Genomic DNA, 20,179 nt, shown 5'->3' with positions numbered 1-20,179 from the left:
CATTTTTTTTTTTTTTTTTTTAAACTTCATCCAACTCCAGTCAGTTGATTTGTGGTGCTTCTGTAAAAGAGCTGGGTTTGATTCTTATCACCGACAGAAGGCACATTTTTGTGACACAAAATTCAACTGAAGATGGGCTTTTCATTCTGTCATTTGATAACGTAGCAAAATTTAGCCACAGATGAGAAGTGTACAATAAGCCTTTGAGGATTGAGTATAGGATAGTCTAGTTTTTGGCATCTTCCATGAAATAGGAAGATGCCAGACAAGTAAACCAGGAACTGGTGGTTTGTCTAAGGTCTATATACCATATAAAAGATTAGTACCTCCTTTCTGAATAACCACAAATCAACTAGGCTAATCTTTGGTGCAGGTATGCATTTTTAGAAACTCAGGTTTTTAATTCTAAATACAGAAAAACTCTGCAAAATTGGACTGTAAAGCCCATGAGCATGGGCTGAAACTAATTAGGAAAATGGAATGTATTCCCACACAGGGGTGCACCAGCCATATGTGCAATGTGAGCGATGCACAAAGGCACCAGGATAGTAAAGACGCCAAAGAGGAGGAAATACTAAAAAAAAAGTTTTTTAAAGTGTTTTTTTATTGGAGGGGGGGATAGGGGTGCCAATTAAAGTTTTGCACACAGGTGCCAGACACTACTGGCGTGCTGCTGGGTATAGAGGTGCCAATTAAAGTTTTGCACACAGGTGCTAGACTACTGGCACACCCCTGTTCCCACAGTACAGTACGGAAGTTAGTCTCTACCTCAGGAATAAATTAAAACTTTTGGAGACCATATTTTGTTAAAAGGTAAGTGAAACCAGATTTGTTCATAATTTAAGATACTCATCATCCCATTTATACAGGTGTACATTCCTTACCATTGTGGCATCAGCATATTCTCGTCTACTTAAATATATACATTATTTTAAGTTCATTGCCAATATGGTATCATGTCAGAATGTTAATTTGACCATAATAAATAATCCAGTTATGTGGCATTTTTTTTTTTTTTTAAATTTTCAATATGATAATGATCATAAAATAATGAAATGATTCACAAATTTATTAGAAGACATGAATTTAAAATAAAAAAAGTAACGTTTTATTTGCTGATATTCTACTAGTAAGTTTAACTATCATAATCAGATCAGGACCAATAGAATTATAGACAAAAGAAATTTAAACTTGTTTCAGGTACATCGTGTCTCAGACACTTGAGACTCAAAACTATAAAGTTGAAATGATTTATGCTAGTATCAGATTTTTATCTTTTACTAGTTATTCAACATGGTTACCTTAAAAATGTACACAAATTGGCATAATTTTAAAAAGTTTATGATTACAAATATAGCAATATGAATTTAAAATTCATGGTGTCCCTAATGAAAGATAAATATCAATTTCATAATTTTACAACTATTCATTTTATAACAATTATTACGGACTAGAGATAAAATCCACTAGACTTAGTAAATCTATTTACTCATTCAAAATACTTCACAATACAACTGGCAAGGCTAAAAAAATCTACTAGCTACTGGAATTTGTAACAATCAAATGCTATATCTTAACTTGCCTGTTGAAGTTTTATTTCTGGAGCCCTGTACGAGACCATTTCAATATTTTGTTCACCTAATCACCCTAGACATCCATTTTTTTTTTTCCAAAAAGTTTTAAAATTATAACACTTCATTCATTGATTTTTTAATTTATAATATAATCAAGCCTAATCTATTGAGTATTTTTACTGATTACTTGTAGTGAAAAAATCCTGATTGGATTTGAAATTTTCAGTGATTCATGGCTGTCAGGAGGAAAACATGGTGTTCAGGACATTCTTGTAAGGATTAGGGGAGGCTATTTTTGAATTACAGCTGAAACAAGGCTCTCGATTGTATGTGATCTTCTAGTATGCCCATATTCCTGTTTTAAGATGAAAAACAGGAGAGGAAAAAGCCATACTACCCTTGTATGAGGTTAGTTGGCTTACCCTATTTTAAAAAGCTTTTATAAATTGATTTTTTTTATCCAACAAATATTAGCTTAATGTTTGGTAGGAAAAAAATCAATTTATTGTATTCTTATTAATTTTTGTTATTAGTTGAACATTCAGCAACACTTAAAAAAAATTCACGAAAGTTATATAATGGATGGGTTATTTTTTTAAGTGTTATTATCAAGGTAGTTTAGGTTATGAGGCAAGTGCATATCCATCAGTTATGCATCTCTATACCAGTTTAATCCGTATTGTAGGTGTGTAACAAAACAGCATACCATAGGAATGGGAAGTTGGATTGATTGAAAACTTAATAATCCAATTAATTTTTGTTTTTCAAGCTAAACAATAGGTAATACAGCACGTTATCAGGAGCCACTTAAAACAAGCAGACCATCAGGGCATTTCTTTCTTCCTTCCAGAAACTGTATCACCCATGTGGGGTGATAGTAGTTTATAGGAGGAAGAACTTCCATCCTCTGAGACCATATGACTCGCTTCAGTTGATAAAGCTTCTAGAAAATGTTCCTCACAACCTTGATGAGATGGACTTGAATCGGTCTTCTCAATCAAAATGTATGGTTGGTTGAAAGGATACTACTAAAGGATATCATTCGGAGAGAAGCATGCATATGCTATTGCAATATCGGATGTTGAATTGCAACCTGGGTCTTTTTAACCGAAGGGCAGGTTTCAGTTTTCAAAGAGGTTCATGGAGATGAACACTATCATTCAATGTTGAAGTGCAAGCAAATACAAATTCATTATGAATCTGGATTAAAAAAAAAAAAAAAAAAAATGTGCAGGAATATATTTCCGGCATGCAAATTGTTTGAGTGGCATGTGCATTTTATAAAGGGCCAAGAAAGCTACAAAGACTATCAGAATAGCCTATCCTTCTTTGACTTAAAACAAGGCTAATACAACAAAACTTTGGGAATTTGTGTTTATACTTTAACAGAGCATCTGTGAACCATTATCAGTGGCCAATGTTTCATACAGAAATTACTAGATACTCAACCAACATGTTAGACATGCACTGCCTTATATCTCTGTATTTGGGCAAACATGGTATTACACATTTGCAACACTATACTCAGTAAGACCTATTGCCTGAATCTGATCTTAAGCATCGATGATATTTTCATCAGTTAAAGGCACATGCAATGGATGCTATTCAAGAAGTGGAAATGTTACCATAGGACCCAATGATTGGTAATGACTAAAGAAAACAACTTTTTGATAGCTTTATGAAAGTTAAGAAATTACTTTGAGAGGAATTTTCCCCTTCATCCTCCAACCTGAAAATCTCCCTGGTAGCTTGTCTTCCTGGAATTATTTGTCCAAAATTTTCGAAATAATTTTTTTTTTTAAATTTTTTTTTCATTAATAAATAATTAAATCTTCATTTAGAGCATGTTTTCTGGAACATAAAAAAATTTAAAAATATTTCTCCATCTGCAAGACAAAAAAGACATTTTTTAAATTTTGCACTTCATGTTATCTCCTTATAATTCACTGGCCTGCCAGAGCCTTAAATTGTACAAAATACTTAAATCTTGTTATATGGAAAATGGTCTTAAATGTATGCCTAATTGTGGAAAACTAGTGTAATAATAAACTCAAAGATAAAACTAGTGTCATAGTGTGCTAACTATGAAGTTTTAAAATTCTAGAAACTTCAAACCACAAGTCACATAATGAAAAATTTAAGGTTATCTGGTTGCCTAGCCTCTTTCCATTACTATTTAACTTTAGGGAAGTAAGACAAAAATGTTTAGTCAAATAAATCAACAGATAACTACTTAAATCTTATTTAAAAAAATAAATAAATAATATGTGTAGTGTCAGCTAAAACTACTAACTGATTATTCTGAGGAAATTGCTTGGAAAACAAAAAAGAATAATAATAAAAATAATTATCAAGGCTTTTTCAAGTAACAGTGCACATCCTGGCTACTTGAACTATTAGGGTATTTTGGATTTCTTCCTGATATCTAAGGAGAATGCATTAAGGTTTAAAATAGCTAATAATATCGGCAGATATCCTTTAAAAGGTTATAATGAAAGAGAAATTTCCCTAACAATTTTCCAGTATGGTATGTACCAAGGTAACTCAGAGTAATTATGAAATTAGAAACATTCCAGTGCTAAATACAATTTCTCTTTGGTTAGAAGTTTTTTTTTTATTATCTTACTTTAATAAATAAATGCTCAAACTAATACCTCAGATCTTTCCTTCAAAAATTACCAGAGTATTCAATATGAATTTAATGACATATTTTATCCATAATTCCAAAAATGGAAAGTAATTTCATACAAGACTTTTTTTTTTTTAAATGATAAACTAGAATGGCTGAGCTGCATTCGTTATTCTTTATATAATATCAAACAAGATAAGTGTACTGAAGAGACTATTCTATATAATTTGTTGTTTAAGATGACCATGGTTATTCTTCCTTAAATGTCCAGGGCAAAAAAAAATCATCTAGCAACATATGATTACGTTTTTGGCTACTAATTTTGAAAAAAAAGTAATACCAGTACTAACATAAGATTCAAAACTGAATTTTTAATTTCTTGAAATAAAAAATTGCTACTGAAAGAACATTTTTTTTAATGTAAAAATGGATGCAACATGCAGATAAGCAGTGAGTCTTCTTTGTTCATTATAAATTAGGGTGAAAAGAATGCACTGATGCTACTCAAATATTTAAACTGTATACATATTCACACATGTGCACAGATAAAACAAAACAAAAAATGACTACTATTTTATATACAGAACTGACTTGTATAAAGTTCAGGTGAAATAATAAAACATCAAAAGTCACAGCTGGTAAATTGATCACAACATTATCACAAATCTCATTTTCATACTATTCAATGGCAAGTTTTCAACACATCCACCAAATAGGTAAAGTCTATGAAGGACGTATTTCTGTTGATTAAGGTGAGTCATTAAGTGATACGGTATGTACTGAAAGTTATGCATGATAAAATCTCTAATATAATTCTGTAGTAAATGTTCAAGAAATAGTCGGATAATGTGCCATTAGTTTCGGAACTAAGTTTGGCTGATTAGTAATTTAATTCTTGAACAATAACCAGAAACCAATAGTCAAATTTGTTAACAGGGTTGACCATGAGGTAGTGTCAAACTATAGTTATTTTTCAACTGCTAGTTAAGAATATTTATACCGTGATTGGCTTTTTGGTTTCCTTATTCACAACATAAAAACGATACTTATTTCCAAAACATCCCCAAATTACTGCAATGTTTTCAATCACTATATTAAATGGAATGGTACATAGGGCTCCAATTACACACAGCAAGAACTTCATTAACCCCAATCTGTAGAGGCTAAATGATTTGACAACACCAAAGATGTACATATATATGTTGACGGCACCAGCAAAGGCACACAGAAAATTAATTAACTGCCAGCAGGGAATGGGAAACAAGGCTGTTATTACAATATTTGATGTTGTTAGTGGAAGTGTTACCCAAGAATATAAAGACATTGCAAGAAATAGTTTATTTCTAAAAGGTATAGCAGAACTATGCACAACAAGAAATATTCCTTGCATCCAACGCTTGCGCTGCTGCAAGAAGTCTGAGATAGTGAATGGACTTTTCTCCCACATTTCACCCTCAATGAAGTTAAACATATAGCCTTCTTTGTAAGCAATCATGCTGAAATAACAGTCTTCAGCAACTGAACCATTTAAGCCATGATCATATGATACTTTTCTTTCAGCACCTGCTTGACTAACGACATAGGAACCTTTCCAGCTGAAGAGAGGACGGTGAAACATTTGAAACTGGAACCTCAATTTACCCATATCATCTGCAACACGGAAAGTATCTGCAAGAGTTGTGATCCAATTGATTACATTTTCATTTGCATATGTAATCAGCCCTTGACCAAAATGATATTTTCCATCAAATGCAAAATTTAGAATTCCTCTGACAGCATTTTCTGTTATAATTGTCTCTTCATCTAAGTGAACAATCCAATCTGTGTCATTAAGAATATTTATGTCATCTTCTAGACAATACTGTAGCGCTCGAGCTTTAAAAAGAGCCCCACTTTTTGGCTGGTAAGTGGATGGAACAACAACTTCTTCTATTCTTGCATGCTTTGGCAAATTAATGGCTTTATCTGTAACAATTTGCATTATGAAGTTTTCAAGACCAACATCTAAACATGTATTCATATTACGAAGGACATTGTCTTTCACCAACTTAGGATAATCTCCTCTAGTTACTGTTCTGAAACAAATAAATGGAGCAAGTAGTGGTGATCCTTTAAGTGCTATTTTTTCTGGAAAAGCATTATACAGGAGAAGACCAAGACAGTTACATATGCACTGAGGAAGAGATAACAGTGTTATGATGCGAAGAAGATACAAAACTAATGATCCTAAATATCCATATTCTACTAATGGGTCCATATCTTCATAGCTGAACTTCCACAGATGAATGCCACCAGTGAACACTTCAAAAAGAATTATGATGCTAAGGCACAGAATGCAATGGAGTGCATGCTTTGTTTGACTATTCAGAACCATTTTGAGAATGCTGTCCACAGTTTTAAGCACCAGTTTTCTGAAATGAAAACAGTTTTTTTAAGATAATGCTTTGATAATATATTTAATACATTTTCATTTATTTTTTCAAACTATTATTAAATCACTGCAATGAATCGTTTAATACAGTAGTGCACTATCTGAAAAACAATATACTGATGTAAACGAGCCATGCTATGATTTTGATGTTTTGGAACTTTCATATGAAAGGAAATAAAAAAAAACTAAATAATAATATCCGATTAAAAAAAAAAAAAAAAATCGTGACTACTCTATCCACCTTGAGACAATGAAGGTTTGAAGATTGTTCTGCAGTATATCTTAGTGATGATGGCTCAGATAATGCAGTAACTATATAAAAAGAACAAACTGTAATAGGTAAGAAACTGAAATTTGCCTAAAGTTGTTTTAAACAATTCTAATATTCATTAGGTGAAAAAGTCAGTGAGAGCATACAATGAATAACTAAAATGTACACTGTGACGTCTGCACTGTTATCATTTTACAACTACTGATAACTGGATAAAATCAATATAAATACAAAAATAGGAAACTGGAACAGGTTAAAAAAAAATTCAATTCCTTAGGCACATTGATCACAGACAGGCTAAATTATGAAGAAACTATTAAACACAGGATAAATCTGAGATGGTCTATTATGACCAGACTGACAAATATGGAAAATATACATCTCTCCAAAGAACTTAAAATCAAAGTATATTGTTCAATATGGTACAGAGACTTGAGTTATCAAACAGAAGGAATAAAAAAGATTGGCATGCTTTGAAAACAAGTGTTTGAGAAAAATAAATAAAACAACATGAACTGAAATGAAAACCAATCAGATCAGAGAAGAATTACACTACATTATTTCAATAATATAGAAAAACAGTTACAGTGATATGGACATGTTAGTTTTCTCAAATATTCTCCAAAATGGAAGAGTAGAGAGAAAGAAACTACCAGGAAGATCTAGAAGAAAATGGATAGAAAACATCAAGGGTATTATTATTACTAAGAGGCATCTCTACAGAGTCCAAAGACTCACTGTGGGAATCTGAACTCTTACAGAAATTTAAATAATTTGGCTGGCAATAGACTGGACTGGAAAAGTATTGTTCATGGTAGCCTCAATCTGCCTTAGGCAGATGAAGATAAGTTTTTAAAATACCATAATGCTGTGAAGAATGGATGCATGGAAGAGTGTGGTTCCTATTCTTCCATCCTGCTGATTATTATTATTATTATTATTACGGGCAACTCCAGGGAGTCATTAGACTCATCGAGGGAGGCCCCAAATCATTTTCATCACAACTATTCGACATTCATACAGTATCTATCATACCTCGCCTTAAACTCATTCACTGTCACAGCATCCACCACAGACTCAGGGAGCGCATTCCACTCATTCACTACTCTAAAAGTAAAGAACCCAGCTCTAACACCTTTACTAACCACACTTTTGCCCAGTTTCCATGGATGTCCCCTAGTCCTCCCACAACCAGCCCTGTTCTCAAAAATATCTTCTGAATTAATTTTATAGAAACCCTTCAGTAATTTGAATGTCTCAATCATATCTCCCCTCCTCCGCCTATCAACCAATTTTTGCAACCCACAAATCCTCAACCTGTTCTCATACGGTTCATTCCACAGACCTGCTATCATCTTGGTCACTCGCCTCTGGATCCTCTCCACCTCCCCCCCATCAAGAAGAAACCTAGGTGACCAAATCTGAGCACAGTAGTCGAGATGAGGTCTTATCAAGGCTCGATACAGAGGAACAATAACCTGCTTGTCTCTGCTTGTCAACGTATTCTTCAGCAACCAAGTGATTTGATGAGCTGATTTGGCCACTTTTGCAATGTGTCCCCTAAATTTCAATTCCTTATCCACCAACACTCCTAAATCTCGTGCCTCATCAATTTCCTGGAGCACGGTTCCACCAATGCAGTAAACTGCCTCCCATCTTTTCACCCCAAAATGCATAACCTTACATTTTGCCACATTAAATTGACATCCATTCTCCCTAGCCCAGACCCCCATCTCAATTATGGAGATGTTTGAATTTTTCCAGCCATGTGTATTCCATCCATTAGTTTCCCAATACAGAGGGAAAAACAAAGGATCAAAAAGATGTCTAAGGAATGGAGCCTAGGATACTGGCTGTTCAGATGGAAAATAAATGGTCCACATTAGCATAGGTCTCTATGGGGCAGTTGATAACATTATTTTCAAATACTTCCAAGAAGTTAGCAAGGAGAAAAAGGTAGCAGAGCCATTAGCCATATCTGTAAATTTTCCTTTTAAAAGAACAACCAGAGTTCATGATGATATGAAATAGAGATGAGATACTGGGATTCAGCTTCAGTAGATGATGATTTCTCCTACTGTCAAACTGGCCAAGATTTGCTCAAAGTACTCTTGCAGTGAAAACAACCTAAAATACATCAAGACTTGGCCCACTTTAAATCCTGTATAGAAAATGTCATCCAGAGAAGTCCTGACATACTGGTCAGTTTTAATATCTGCATATTCTTTGTTAGTGTTTGACATAAAGCAACTTTGGAATTAATCCCTGATCTATCATAATTTTATTCCTGCTCTTCATAAACTCTATATATTTCTTTTGGCAAGGGAAACCCCCCCCCCTGCTGATTATGGAGATGTTTGAAAAAAAAAGTGTGCTCTCACCCAGCAGAAATCTACAATTTGACCATGCTAAGTGGATCATGTGTTTGCCACCTGACCATGACACATTAGACACTTCTTGTACATCTGAGTCAACCAACTTATGATTCATTTCATATTAGAATAAGAAAATGACAACTGCCTGTTCTTTCATGATACCTTCGTTCATGTCAATGTGATGACATTGACATGAACCTTTTCTTTCAATGTCTACAAGAACCTCCTGCTCCCCCCCCCCCTCCAACACACACACACCCAAGCTAATATATGCATCAGTCAATCAGTCATTTCTGCCATTCACAGCAATACAGAATTTTAAAAAAACTTAGTTAACAGGATAAAAAATATAATAATGTCTTTTATATTGACCTCAACCACAAATATAACAGCCACTAGCCCACTACATTAATAAAATATTAATTCTACCTCCTTCAACCATTCCTTTTATCTCCAAAGAAACTTAAGATTACTTATATTATAGTGAGTTATTTACTATCCCAGATTTCTGCTGGGATTTCTCCATTCAACCCAAGTGATACTTCAGAGAAAAACGGCAAAACAAATTACAAATAATCAAGCATAATTAAGAAAACGAAAAAACAAGCCTTCTTATGAATGTACTCGAATATAACTTGCCCATGCGTACATCTCGCACCCCTGATTTTATTTTACAGAAAAAAAAAAATTAAAGTTTCGCATATAATTCGTACAAAAAAGTTTAAAACTTTAAGAAATAGACAGTGAATGTTGTTATGGCAGTCAGTTTCAGATATTTTGGAATTCGGTTGAAGAAAATCAGCATTTCAACTCGACAATCAATAGTTTGCCTTTTTCATCGAGTCACGCAATCTTCTGTTAATAACACATCAATCATATGCATAGAGATAGAAGGAACCAGTAGAGGAAATGTGGGAGTGACAGCAATGACTTTTACTCAATCCTGGATTTGCACAGGGGTGGATTAATATTAAGAGACCATTATCAGAGCTGTTGTGCAACTGAATTTTGAGAGCTTGGGACATGATTTTGCCAGAAATAATTAGTTAAATTGCAGAAACATTGTCAGTAAAAAATGTAAATATATGCATGATGAAGGTGAGCAGCTAATCGTGTAGATAATGTTGATAATTAAAATTTAAATGCATTCATTTTATAATGTGAGGAATTATAAATTATAATGAATACTGAGTATTTAATTATAAACATCAACTTCAATTTCTTCCTGAAAAACTTTAGTTTCCAAAAATCCCTGCATATATCTCGTTCGAGATATATGCAGAAATTTTTTTTTAACTTTAATTTGGGGGGGGGGGGGTTATATTTGAGTAAATATAGTACTCCTTTCAATATATTTGACTTCAGTGGAGAAGTCAAAGGATTCACTGTTGACAGGAAGCCAAATACTTGCCGCTAAAGTGCTCACCACCTCTGGCATACATTCGCCACTTAACATGCAAAAAATCTTTTCATTTCCATACTCAATGACCTTTATATGGTTTCTGGGTATAACCACTCATTCTACCAAATTGGCTTGAGCCATAATTTTCCCATATCTCTGATGTTAAACACCATCACCCCCTAGCAAAATGTGGCAAAAAAGTCAAGGGTTTGTGACAAATTGGTAAAAAGTCAAAACAATGTATAGAGAAATAAATTAAAACATTGTTTATTTCTCTATACATTGTGAAATGTATAGAGAAATAAACAATTATTTAGAATGTTATTTTTCTTGCTTTTTTGTTAGCAAAATCATCAATGACATTGGCGAAGTCCATTTCATAGTACGTAGGTAATTCTTTCAATTTTATTTAGAAAAACTCCTCTCACAACTAGCAACACTTACAGCAATTGTGAGAAAAATTTGCAGTAGTATTACAATATTTGGAACTGAGTTCTTGAGACTGTATTTTAGAATAACTGCAAAAGTTCAAAGTGCTGCCAGAGGCTGACACCCCCCCCCAGCTATGCCACTGCATACGGTCTAATCACTCCACAATTCTGATTTGCTACCCTTCTCTAACTTCAAGCTGGAAGAGAAAATGAACTGTCTGCTGTTAGCAATGATCTAACACAAATTCTAGATAAACATCTAGAATTCTGGTGGGTAGGTAGGTTATCGTTTTCCAATGCCCTGGACCTTTTCTTAACCAGCAATTTCTCCAAATACACCACTGACACAATTATCCTCATCCTCTTGGCAACTCTCGCCATAACCTTGCCCATGTTTCTTTTCCTAGAGATTGTCCTTTTCCCAGCCAATTTTAGCCTCATATTCTATGGTGCCATTTGGATAATTTCAGGATTTCCACTGTTTATTGCTTCTGCCTTTTTTGATCTCTAATAATTGAAATTATTATTGCTGGGATGAGTACCTTTATTCCACACTCCAAACCCTTATCCAAGCCTTGTTTTCTAACCAATATGCCAAAGCTAAAAATGCAACATATACTTAGTGGCTCAAGCTAAAAACTCCAACCTCTCACTCAAGCTTACACTACAGCTCATAGCAACTGTAAAGAAATCTTCAGCAAATCTAAAGTGAACTTTGTGATGATCAAATGTAAAGTTTTATTCTTACTCAAATAGCAGTTGAGCCTTCTGGTCACTTGCCAAGGTACTGCTCTACTATTTTTCCACCTCTACTTTCTAAAGATAAGGCAGACCTCTTGGCATCAGTTCTCTATCTTGTTTAGATAGCCAAGGCAAATCTCCACCTACTTTCCACAAACCACCCTTGATATGCTTCCTCTGATCTTTCGAGAGAAGAATATATATATATATATATATATATATATATATAAAAAAAAACTTGGTTTTGATGCTAATAAATCTTTCAACCAAGATGGTATCCCTCAAGTAATACTACTCTCCTATTCCTAAAAAGGGAGATAAATGTCAGCCATCAAACTATCAACTCATTGCCCTCACCTCAATACTCTCAAAACTAAACTGATAACAGCAGTTAATTAGTGACACCAACATGGACTATGCCATTCTTCATCTACAGCAGACCTTCTTGAAAACTTTACCCACTTTTAGACATAGGCAATGGAAAGATTTGGAAACTAATAGGTGGTCACTCTTGATATTTCTAAGACATTTGACTGAGGCTGACATCCTGGCTTTCTTTCCAAGACAGGATGTCAGCCTCAGTCAAATCTTATGATCTCTCTCTACAAGTGAATTGCTAAGGAAACTGTTCCCTGTGTGTCATGATGGATGGTTTCCATCTCATCTGATTTTTCTATCAATGCCAAAGTACTTCAAGGCTAGGAATTCACAAACCTTATAATCAAATGACTCAAGCTTCAGAATCTTCTATGACTAGTGCCTTAAACACTGATCTTCTAGCCATTCTCGAATGGGATGAAGATAATTTAGCAAGTTTTAATACTACCAAAACACAATACTGTTGTATTTTCAAAAAGAAAGACTATGCCTCACTTTTGATAATACAGTATTCCAGCAACCAAGATCAGTTTTTCCTTCTTGGGCTGACTTTCATATCTAGCCTATCCTGGCATAAACACATCCACTGCATCTTTAGCTACAAAAATCTTTTTTCATTATTTCCTTCTTCTCAACTTTATAAAAATTCCACTGCCCAAACTTGAATTATTGCTCTCATGTCTGGAGGCACCAAAATAACCATCACAATGCTAGATTGTATCCAGAAGGGAGCTACTTGCTTAACAGAGAACTCTTCTTTCACTGACGCCCATGAAATGTTTTCCATAGATGCTCAGCTTCTGCACTGTTTTTTTTTATAGGTATTTCCATGGACACTACTCCACGGAATTGCTGCCTCTATTTCTCCACTTCCCTCTAATCATGTACAAACACAAGCAACTGCCAGTCAACATCCATATACTGTCCAGCTCCAGACTCAAACTTCTCATGCTCTTCCTTCATTCCACACATCTCTGTTCCTTAGAACAGCTTTCCCCAACTCATATAACCTCCTTCAGGAAACACATTAAGAGATCCTTTTTTTTCTCTTTGATCACTTGCCCATACATGACAGTTGTTTAATAGATACCTGTAACCTCTTGTGTGGAGTTGATTAAAAAAAAAAAAAAAATTGCAAACTACGTTCTCTTAATCTATCCGTATATTCAACATTCAAAAATCCTGAGACAGTCTTGCCTCTGAACTCCCTCTAATGTTTCCTTGTATAACCAGATCTGTGCACAGAAGTCCAACTGTGTCCTGATTAGTGCCTTATACAATGGAACTATCATATTATCCCTAAAAAGTACAAATCTGTAATTTTGTCATTAACAATGTAAGAAATACTGTCAAATTATTAATACTGATTAAACATTCAGAGTAATTTGGCCATCAGAAATAAATTTTACATTAGTCACTTTCATCAAAAATCATCTCCACTACAACACTATGTTAATACTTATGAACCAAAAACACTATCCATCTTACCAGCTGATCATTCATTCATTCTCAGCTCCATCAACCATCAAGCATTCTCTTAACCCATGTTAAGAGAATGTGGAAAAAGAAGTGAAGTTTCATTCTCACTTCTGTATCATCAAGATCATGATGTTATAACATAATTTCACAACTAAGAAGACTGTACCAATGGGGATGTGGGGAGCAATCAGTTACTAAAACACACCATAGAGTTGGTGAATTTGATGCAGAAGACTGATGCTAAAAATAAAGAAAACACTGACAACTAGGAACAAGAGTGTTGCATCATTGCATGAGGCATGAACCAGATTATCAACATGTGCCTGCAATATTGGCAAGTATTGCTGCCACAAATATACACCTTCCTAGTTGGAGGAAATGTCAACTAGACCTCACCACCACCACATAGGTATTAGATGATTTTCATTGTTTAGTGACACACACACACCACCTTGCTATTGAAGGCATGAAGTAGTAGCTGCTATGTTTGGTTCCCAAACTAAGGCTTCTGCTTCCTTTCTTCTTACTTACAATATGGGTGACAGCCTCACGGACATGCTGAACACACTGTAGAGACCAAAACCCTTCCCCATTTAAAGGTATAGCAGTAAAATTGTTCATGAGGTTTCCAAATCAGGTAGAGAAAAGTCCTGTTGTCGCTTTCTCTGCCAGGTCTGCAGAATGGGTATAATGGTAAGGAGAGCTGTTACGACCACTCAACAGACTGGAGAGGTTCTCTCTTTGTGGGAGGGGTTCTAAGAAAGGTTGTGCTCCCAATTTTATAGACACTAAAAACATGTTTTAATATATTCCTTTTTTAAAAATTTAAATTTTTAACACAGAAAATGAAATAATTATTTCATATTAGTATGACAGTAATGTAACCCATCAGCAAATGTTAACTATTGTCCTCTAATTCTGTATCACTGAAAGTGGTTTGCAAATTGGGATAAATAAGATAAAATCATAGCACGCAGTAAAAAATGCAGTTAAGTATCTATTCCACAAAAGTTGCATCACAAGTAATCCTCTGAAGAGTATTTGGCAACTTGCCAATTTCAAACAGCAAATAACTGTTGCTAGGAGATGTATACAATACAAAATATAGCAATGATGACATGAAAGTAAACAGATTTTTTCAGAAATCATTTTTACTGTCCATTTAGATACCAAAATTATTTTAAACACACACAGGTGAATTTATTCTCAAATAATTTTGATCATCAGATAAATATAAAAATCTAGATATGCCTGGACAATAAAAACTTGAACCTATCTTTCACAAACACATTAGAAGATGCTAATACGTTTGGCAAGAAATTCGAAATACCATTTTGAAATAGCATGCATCTCTCATTAAAAAAAAAAATAAGTTGCAAGCTGGTGTCACAAAGAATAGATGCTAGATTTTCATATAGATGATTTGCACGATTATTAGCATATCCAGATGATGCATAAAATGTAGTTCATAAGAATGTGAAGCGTAATAATACACATTGAGATGTCACGGTCATTCTCACACTGTTGCACTTAAACACGTTTACTAATTAACGTGCGGTTGAAAAATTAGGATATACTTATGTTACATATTACATAAAAGTTTACCGCTTTCAGTGGAAAGTTTGAGAATGACAACATACAAATGAACAAACATTGGGAGGGAGCATTAATATATGTTCTATGATCGAAACGCTCTTATAGTTACCTGTGAGCACATTTTGTCATCTACTTCATATACTGATTTGTATATATACAAACTAAACTAAAATAAAATAAATAAAAATACTCAAATTACGTATACGAGTATCAAAGCATGTATACAGCTAATTGGAATCCCCTTATACATATAACGATATTCTAAAATTCGAAAAAACTTTCGAAAAACAAACAGATTTATGTTAATTCGTTTGTTTGCGATATATATATATATATATATATATATCGCAAACGCTGCATACATATACAAACAAATATTTATTTAAAAACTTAAAATCTATTACAAAAACATTCGAGTAAAAATCAACTGTTATATACACAGCAATAACGAATAAAAATTGTCTTACTAAACCGTACGTCTAGTATTCAAGACAGAAAATATCAATTTCACCAAAAAAAAAAAAAAAAAAATCGAAACTTTTTCCCGGAAATAAATACCTGTTAATATAGCAATCCAGGTACGATTTCACAACACACATACTACAGAACCACACTACCAAGCGTGACTTTTAATACAGCTACGGTATTCGAACATGCTGCTTTCAGATAAAACTAACTAAATGTTAAGTAATAACCACTTGGTAGATAAATCAAACAGCCTTTCCAATTTCACAATTAATAAAACGTAATCCTTAACATACCTGCTTAAAGTTTTAATTATAACTGGTGAAATTTGCTGGGCCAAATTGAAGAAAACAAACGTAAAAATTTAGAAATTCACAGCAACGCCCTCCTCTACCCATCCATGTTTACCGGCGAAGGGACACTCACAAGGTACCTTGGGTAAGATTACTGAGTCACTGTGGCGTCACTCACGGGCATCGATGTGCAAAGTAAACGCCCAGTACAAAAAAGATTTGGTTACATTTCTGTATGAGACCAAGTGTATCGCTAATGAAAGTGACAATACAATAAACTTGCGTTATTTATATCTGAATTAGGCAAACATTTTTTTAATAATTCATTTCGAAAATAACTGTACAGTATTTATTTTATAAAATCAATTGCGCAAATGGAGATATTCGTCTAGTCCTATTATTACTCTCTTACTATAATAGAATAATAGTATCTCGTTAAATTTTTTTCTTAAGCTAAAAAAAAAGTGAGGTAATTACTGAGGAAACGGAAATTGTTTGCAATTTAGAAAGATTTATTGAACTTTTCATCATTCGTTTTATTATTTAATATAAGATTTATTATTGTTATGACATGCTCAAAATTCAGACAGGAATTTACATTCTCAAAATTAACGTAATATCATCCAAGTAAAATTTCACTGCAGCCAAACTCTTGCCTCCAATCGTGCTTTGGTTAACTTTATATAATACATGAGAACTTAAAAAAAAATATTACCATCTGATTACTTTTTTAAAAAAAGTTCAGAGGCGGATAACAAAAGCAGTATCAGGATTGTGGAATACTGACTACGAAGACAGATTGAGCGAGTTAATTTGCATATTTTTTTTATGCATATGGAAGGCGAGGTGATATGATTGAAACATAAATTGTTACCGGATAGATGCCAAAGATATTTTTCAAAGGGTTGAAGCAGGTAAGGGAATAAGGACTAGGGATCTTTCTTGGAAATTGTATAAAGGTGTAGTTCAGAAGAGAGTGGGGATGGTGAGTGGAATGTTTTGCCAAATAAGGTGGTGAGGGCACAGTTTTTTTTTTGTGGGTGGGGAGAGGCAAGCGATTAAGGAGAAAATCTAGCCTATCGATATGTTTCTTAAAGAGTGGGAGGTTGTACTCAGTGGGAAAAACATTATTTGGAAGACTGTTCCAAAGACAACAGAGGTGGACGGAAAAGGAAGCTAATGAGAAGTTTGTTCGGTGTGTTGAGAGCTGGACAGTGTGTGGGTGTTGCCAGTGGCTGCGTGTTCTTACATGGTTAGAAGAAAGTTGAGGAACGGCAGCAACAATTCAGAGGAGCAATGCCTATGATAAAGTGACTAAAAGAAATTTGTAAGGGAAGGGTCATCTATTAAGTGGATTGCCCTCTTATGAATATCATCAAGAATCCTTAGGAAGGTATTAAGTGCTTCAATCTAGATGTGGGAACAGCATTTCAAAACTGGTCGGATCTGAGACTTATAAAGTATTAACATTTGAGAGGACAAGAAGTAATGTTTAGTACTGAAAAGAACACCGATCTTTTTATGGACTAATGAAGCTATGTAAGTAATATGTTTGTGCCATGATAAACTGGGTGTGACCTTCAACCCAAGAAGAGAAAGGTGATCTTGAAAGGAACATTATCAAAAATGAGGGGGATGAGGTAGGATTTTTCTTGAGGGTAATAAGGCATCAGAGGAATGGCAAGAAAGCTGCATTAAATGCATAAAACTTCAAATTACGATAACCCACCCGTCTTAGACGAGAATAAGAGGGGAATTTATATATTTTTTTATGCCGTATACTGTATTCACTGCTTGAAAAGAAGTCAACTGACACCATACTGTGAGGAACAGCCATGACGTCAACTTTTTTTGTTGCGATTAATGTAGCAATCCTACGGGGTACACGTTCACAAACGTATAATAAATAAATGGGAATTTTGGAGCATTCTTCCTGCAGGCATATAATAAGGTCCTGGACTGTTGTATGGCGGACATCCCTTAACCTTAGAGGACGCTCCGGTTCATCTCACAGATGATCAACAAGGTTGAGATCAGGGCTCTGTGGAGGCCAGTCAAGTGTAGTGGCGTATATCTCCACAAACCACGCAGTTATAGCCGCATCCTTATGATACTGTGCATTGTCTTGCTGAAAGAGACAATGGTCATTCTGCAGAAAAGCTTCAAAATGGGGAAGTATTGCATTGTTCAGAATGTTGTCCACAAAATCGCCTTATGACACTGCTTGTTGCATGACAGTACATTAGTACTGTAGACAGAGTAAGGATTTTTGTTATTAATTATATATTTTTATTTACTTTTTACATGGTTTGGAAACACTGCCCCAGACTCGAAATATCACTTTTTAAACCACTTCCAATCTCCAATAAACGGGAAAGTGGTCTCACATCAACCGATGAAAGTCAACTTTCCCCCTAAAGACAATTATCACGAACATCGTGATAGTTGGAGAGTACGACCACCAAGGACAACAATAGCATTATGACATTTATATATTATTTTGTAGATTCTATTGTGATATGTTTGGGGAAAATGATGTTGAAAATTTCACTGGCCTAAACAGTTTATCTCATCCGAATGATAACTTTTGAAATGTCATGGAGCACATTTTTCGCTAGATTACACCAAGAATTACAGTTTCCTGACGGTGTTTGGAACGACTAAATATTTTTTTTCTAAAAAAAAAAAAAAAAAAAATATCACTGAGGGTTTAAATTCTCCAACGAAGAAAAATCGACGCTTGTCAATAGTGTTAACATAAACAACTTCGTTAGTTTGCGTTATTGATACCAGATGGCAGCAGTTGACTGAGTATATACAGTCTCTCAAAAGATCAGTCATCTTTCTAGCAAAAGATGACTGATCTTCTGCTAAAAAGATGGAAGTCGTTGGCAAATATATATATATATATATATATATATATATATATATACCTTGGGTATAATAAATGTTAAAGTGTCAGCTAGACTCACAATATGTACAGGCGCAAACTTGATTTGTTTGTCTGTTTGCTTACTTGGGAAATGGAGTAAAACCAGGTTTAAAATAGCTTGGTATGTTTAACATATATATATACAGGGTGTTCGGGATAAATTTGACATATTTATAATTAATTATATTTTTCCGTAAGTTACATGTATTAACACACACTTCTTTTCATTTAAAAGTTTGGACCCTTCTTCATTCATATACAAGATGTCAGAAAGGATGGATAGCTGGAACCCACCTGAATCATGGAAGAGAATAACTTGCATCATGATGATTCGTGCCCGCCATCAAAATAAGGATATTACGACTGCTGCCCAATGCTCCCTGAATACAGTAAAAACAATCAGGCATGAACTAGAGACTTGCAATGGTGACTACGAGGATGTAGCAAGAAGAAAGATCCCTAGCAGACGATCTGATTGCGTTCGTACAGCAGAATTCCTCGCAAATCTGCAGGAACAGGTGTTGAAGAACCCTGGCATTGGAATTCGGGCTTTGTTCGTGGAGTTGCTAACTGTAGTCAAGCCCTGGATAACAAGGGTAGCCAATGGTAGGCCGTATGTATGGCAGCAGGATTCGGCCCCTTGCCACACCTCTGGGAAAAGTCAAAAATGGTTGTCTGAAAATTTCTACGACTTCACCAGTCCAAATGTTTGGCCTCCAAACTCCCCAGACCTTAACCCCATGGATTATTTTGTATGGGGCGCAGTTGAAAAAGACACCAATCGCACTTCCAGTAATACAAAAGCCCAGTTAATGGATAAAATTAAAACAGTTTTTGCGGCCCTTCCCAGGGAGACTGTAGCATCAGCTTGTTCGAGGTTCCGAAGCAGAATTGAAGCTGTGATCGATGCTAATGGTGGTTATTTTGAGTAAATCTTGTTGATAGTATTGTAATTAACTCTGCCTGTAATGTTTTTTTGTCAATTCATTAAATTTAATAGATACAAAGAAGATTTTCTTTTTCCTTACGAAACTGTCAAATTTATCCCGAACACCCTGTATATATATATATATATATATATATATATATATATATATATATATATATATATAGAAAATATTTTACCTTGGGTATAATAAATGTTATACTTTTTTACTTGGGAAATGGGGTAAGCTTATTTGG

General features: G+C 34.4%; 1 protein-coding gene across 2 annotated transcripts; it reads right to left on the bottom strand.

Annotated features, from left to right (window-relative positions):
• Positions 1 to 4,554: 4,554 nt before the first annotated feature.
• egh (beta-1,4-mannosyltransferase egh) lies at positions 4,555 to 16,182 on the bottom strand. 2 transcript variants are annotated; one of them, XM_090397285.1, is made up of 2 exons: positions 16,069 to 16,182; positions 4,555 to 6,614 (listed from the first exon to the last, which is right to left on the bottom strand). In XM_090397285.1, the coding sequence occupies exon 2, from the start codon at positions 6,575 to 6,577 to the stop codon at positions 5,198 to 5,200; it is 1,380 nt and encodes a 459-aa protein (XP_090253411.1). In that variant the 5' UTR covers positions 6,578 to 6,614; positions 16,069 to 16,182; the 3' UTR covers positions 4,555 to 5,197. The 2 variants fall into 2 exon arrangements, with proteins under 2 accessions (XP_090253411.1, XP_090253410.1); XM_090397284.1 differs by lacking the exon at positions 16,069 to 16,182 and adding an exon at positions 15,866 to 16,056.
• Between the last annotated feature and the right edge of the window lie 3,997 nt (positions 16,183 to 20,179).

The sequence above is a fragment of the Typopeltis vanoorti genome, chromosome 8 (genome assembly GCF_054136105.1).
Source record: "Typopeltis vanoorti isolate ZY-2024b chromosome 8, IOZ_Tvanoo_1.0, whole genome shotgun sequence".
Classification (NCBI taxonomy): domain Eukaryota; kingdom Metazoa; phylum Arthropoda; class Arachnida; order Uropygi; family Thelyphonidae; genus Typopeltis; species Typopeltis vanoorti.
Note: the sequence above shows the minus strand (reverse complement) of the source record. Positions and strands in the feature narration are given on the sequence as shown.

Excerpts from the sequence above, each read along its gene's own strand:
- egh (XM_090397284.1), bottom strand. The coding sequence starts at position 15,906 with ATGTGTGTTGTGAAATCGTACCTGGATTGCTATATTAACAG. Across the intron at positions 6,615-15,865 it reads CTGGATTGCTATATTAACAG|AAAACTGGTGCTTAAAACTG; the intron begins GTATTTATTTCC and ends TTTTCATTTCAG.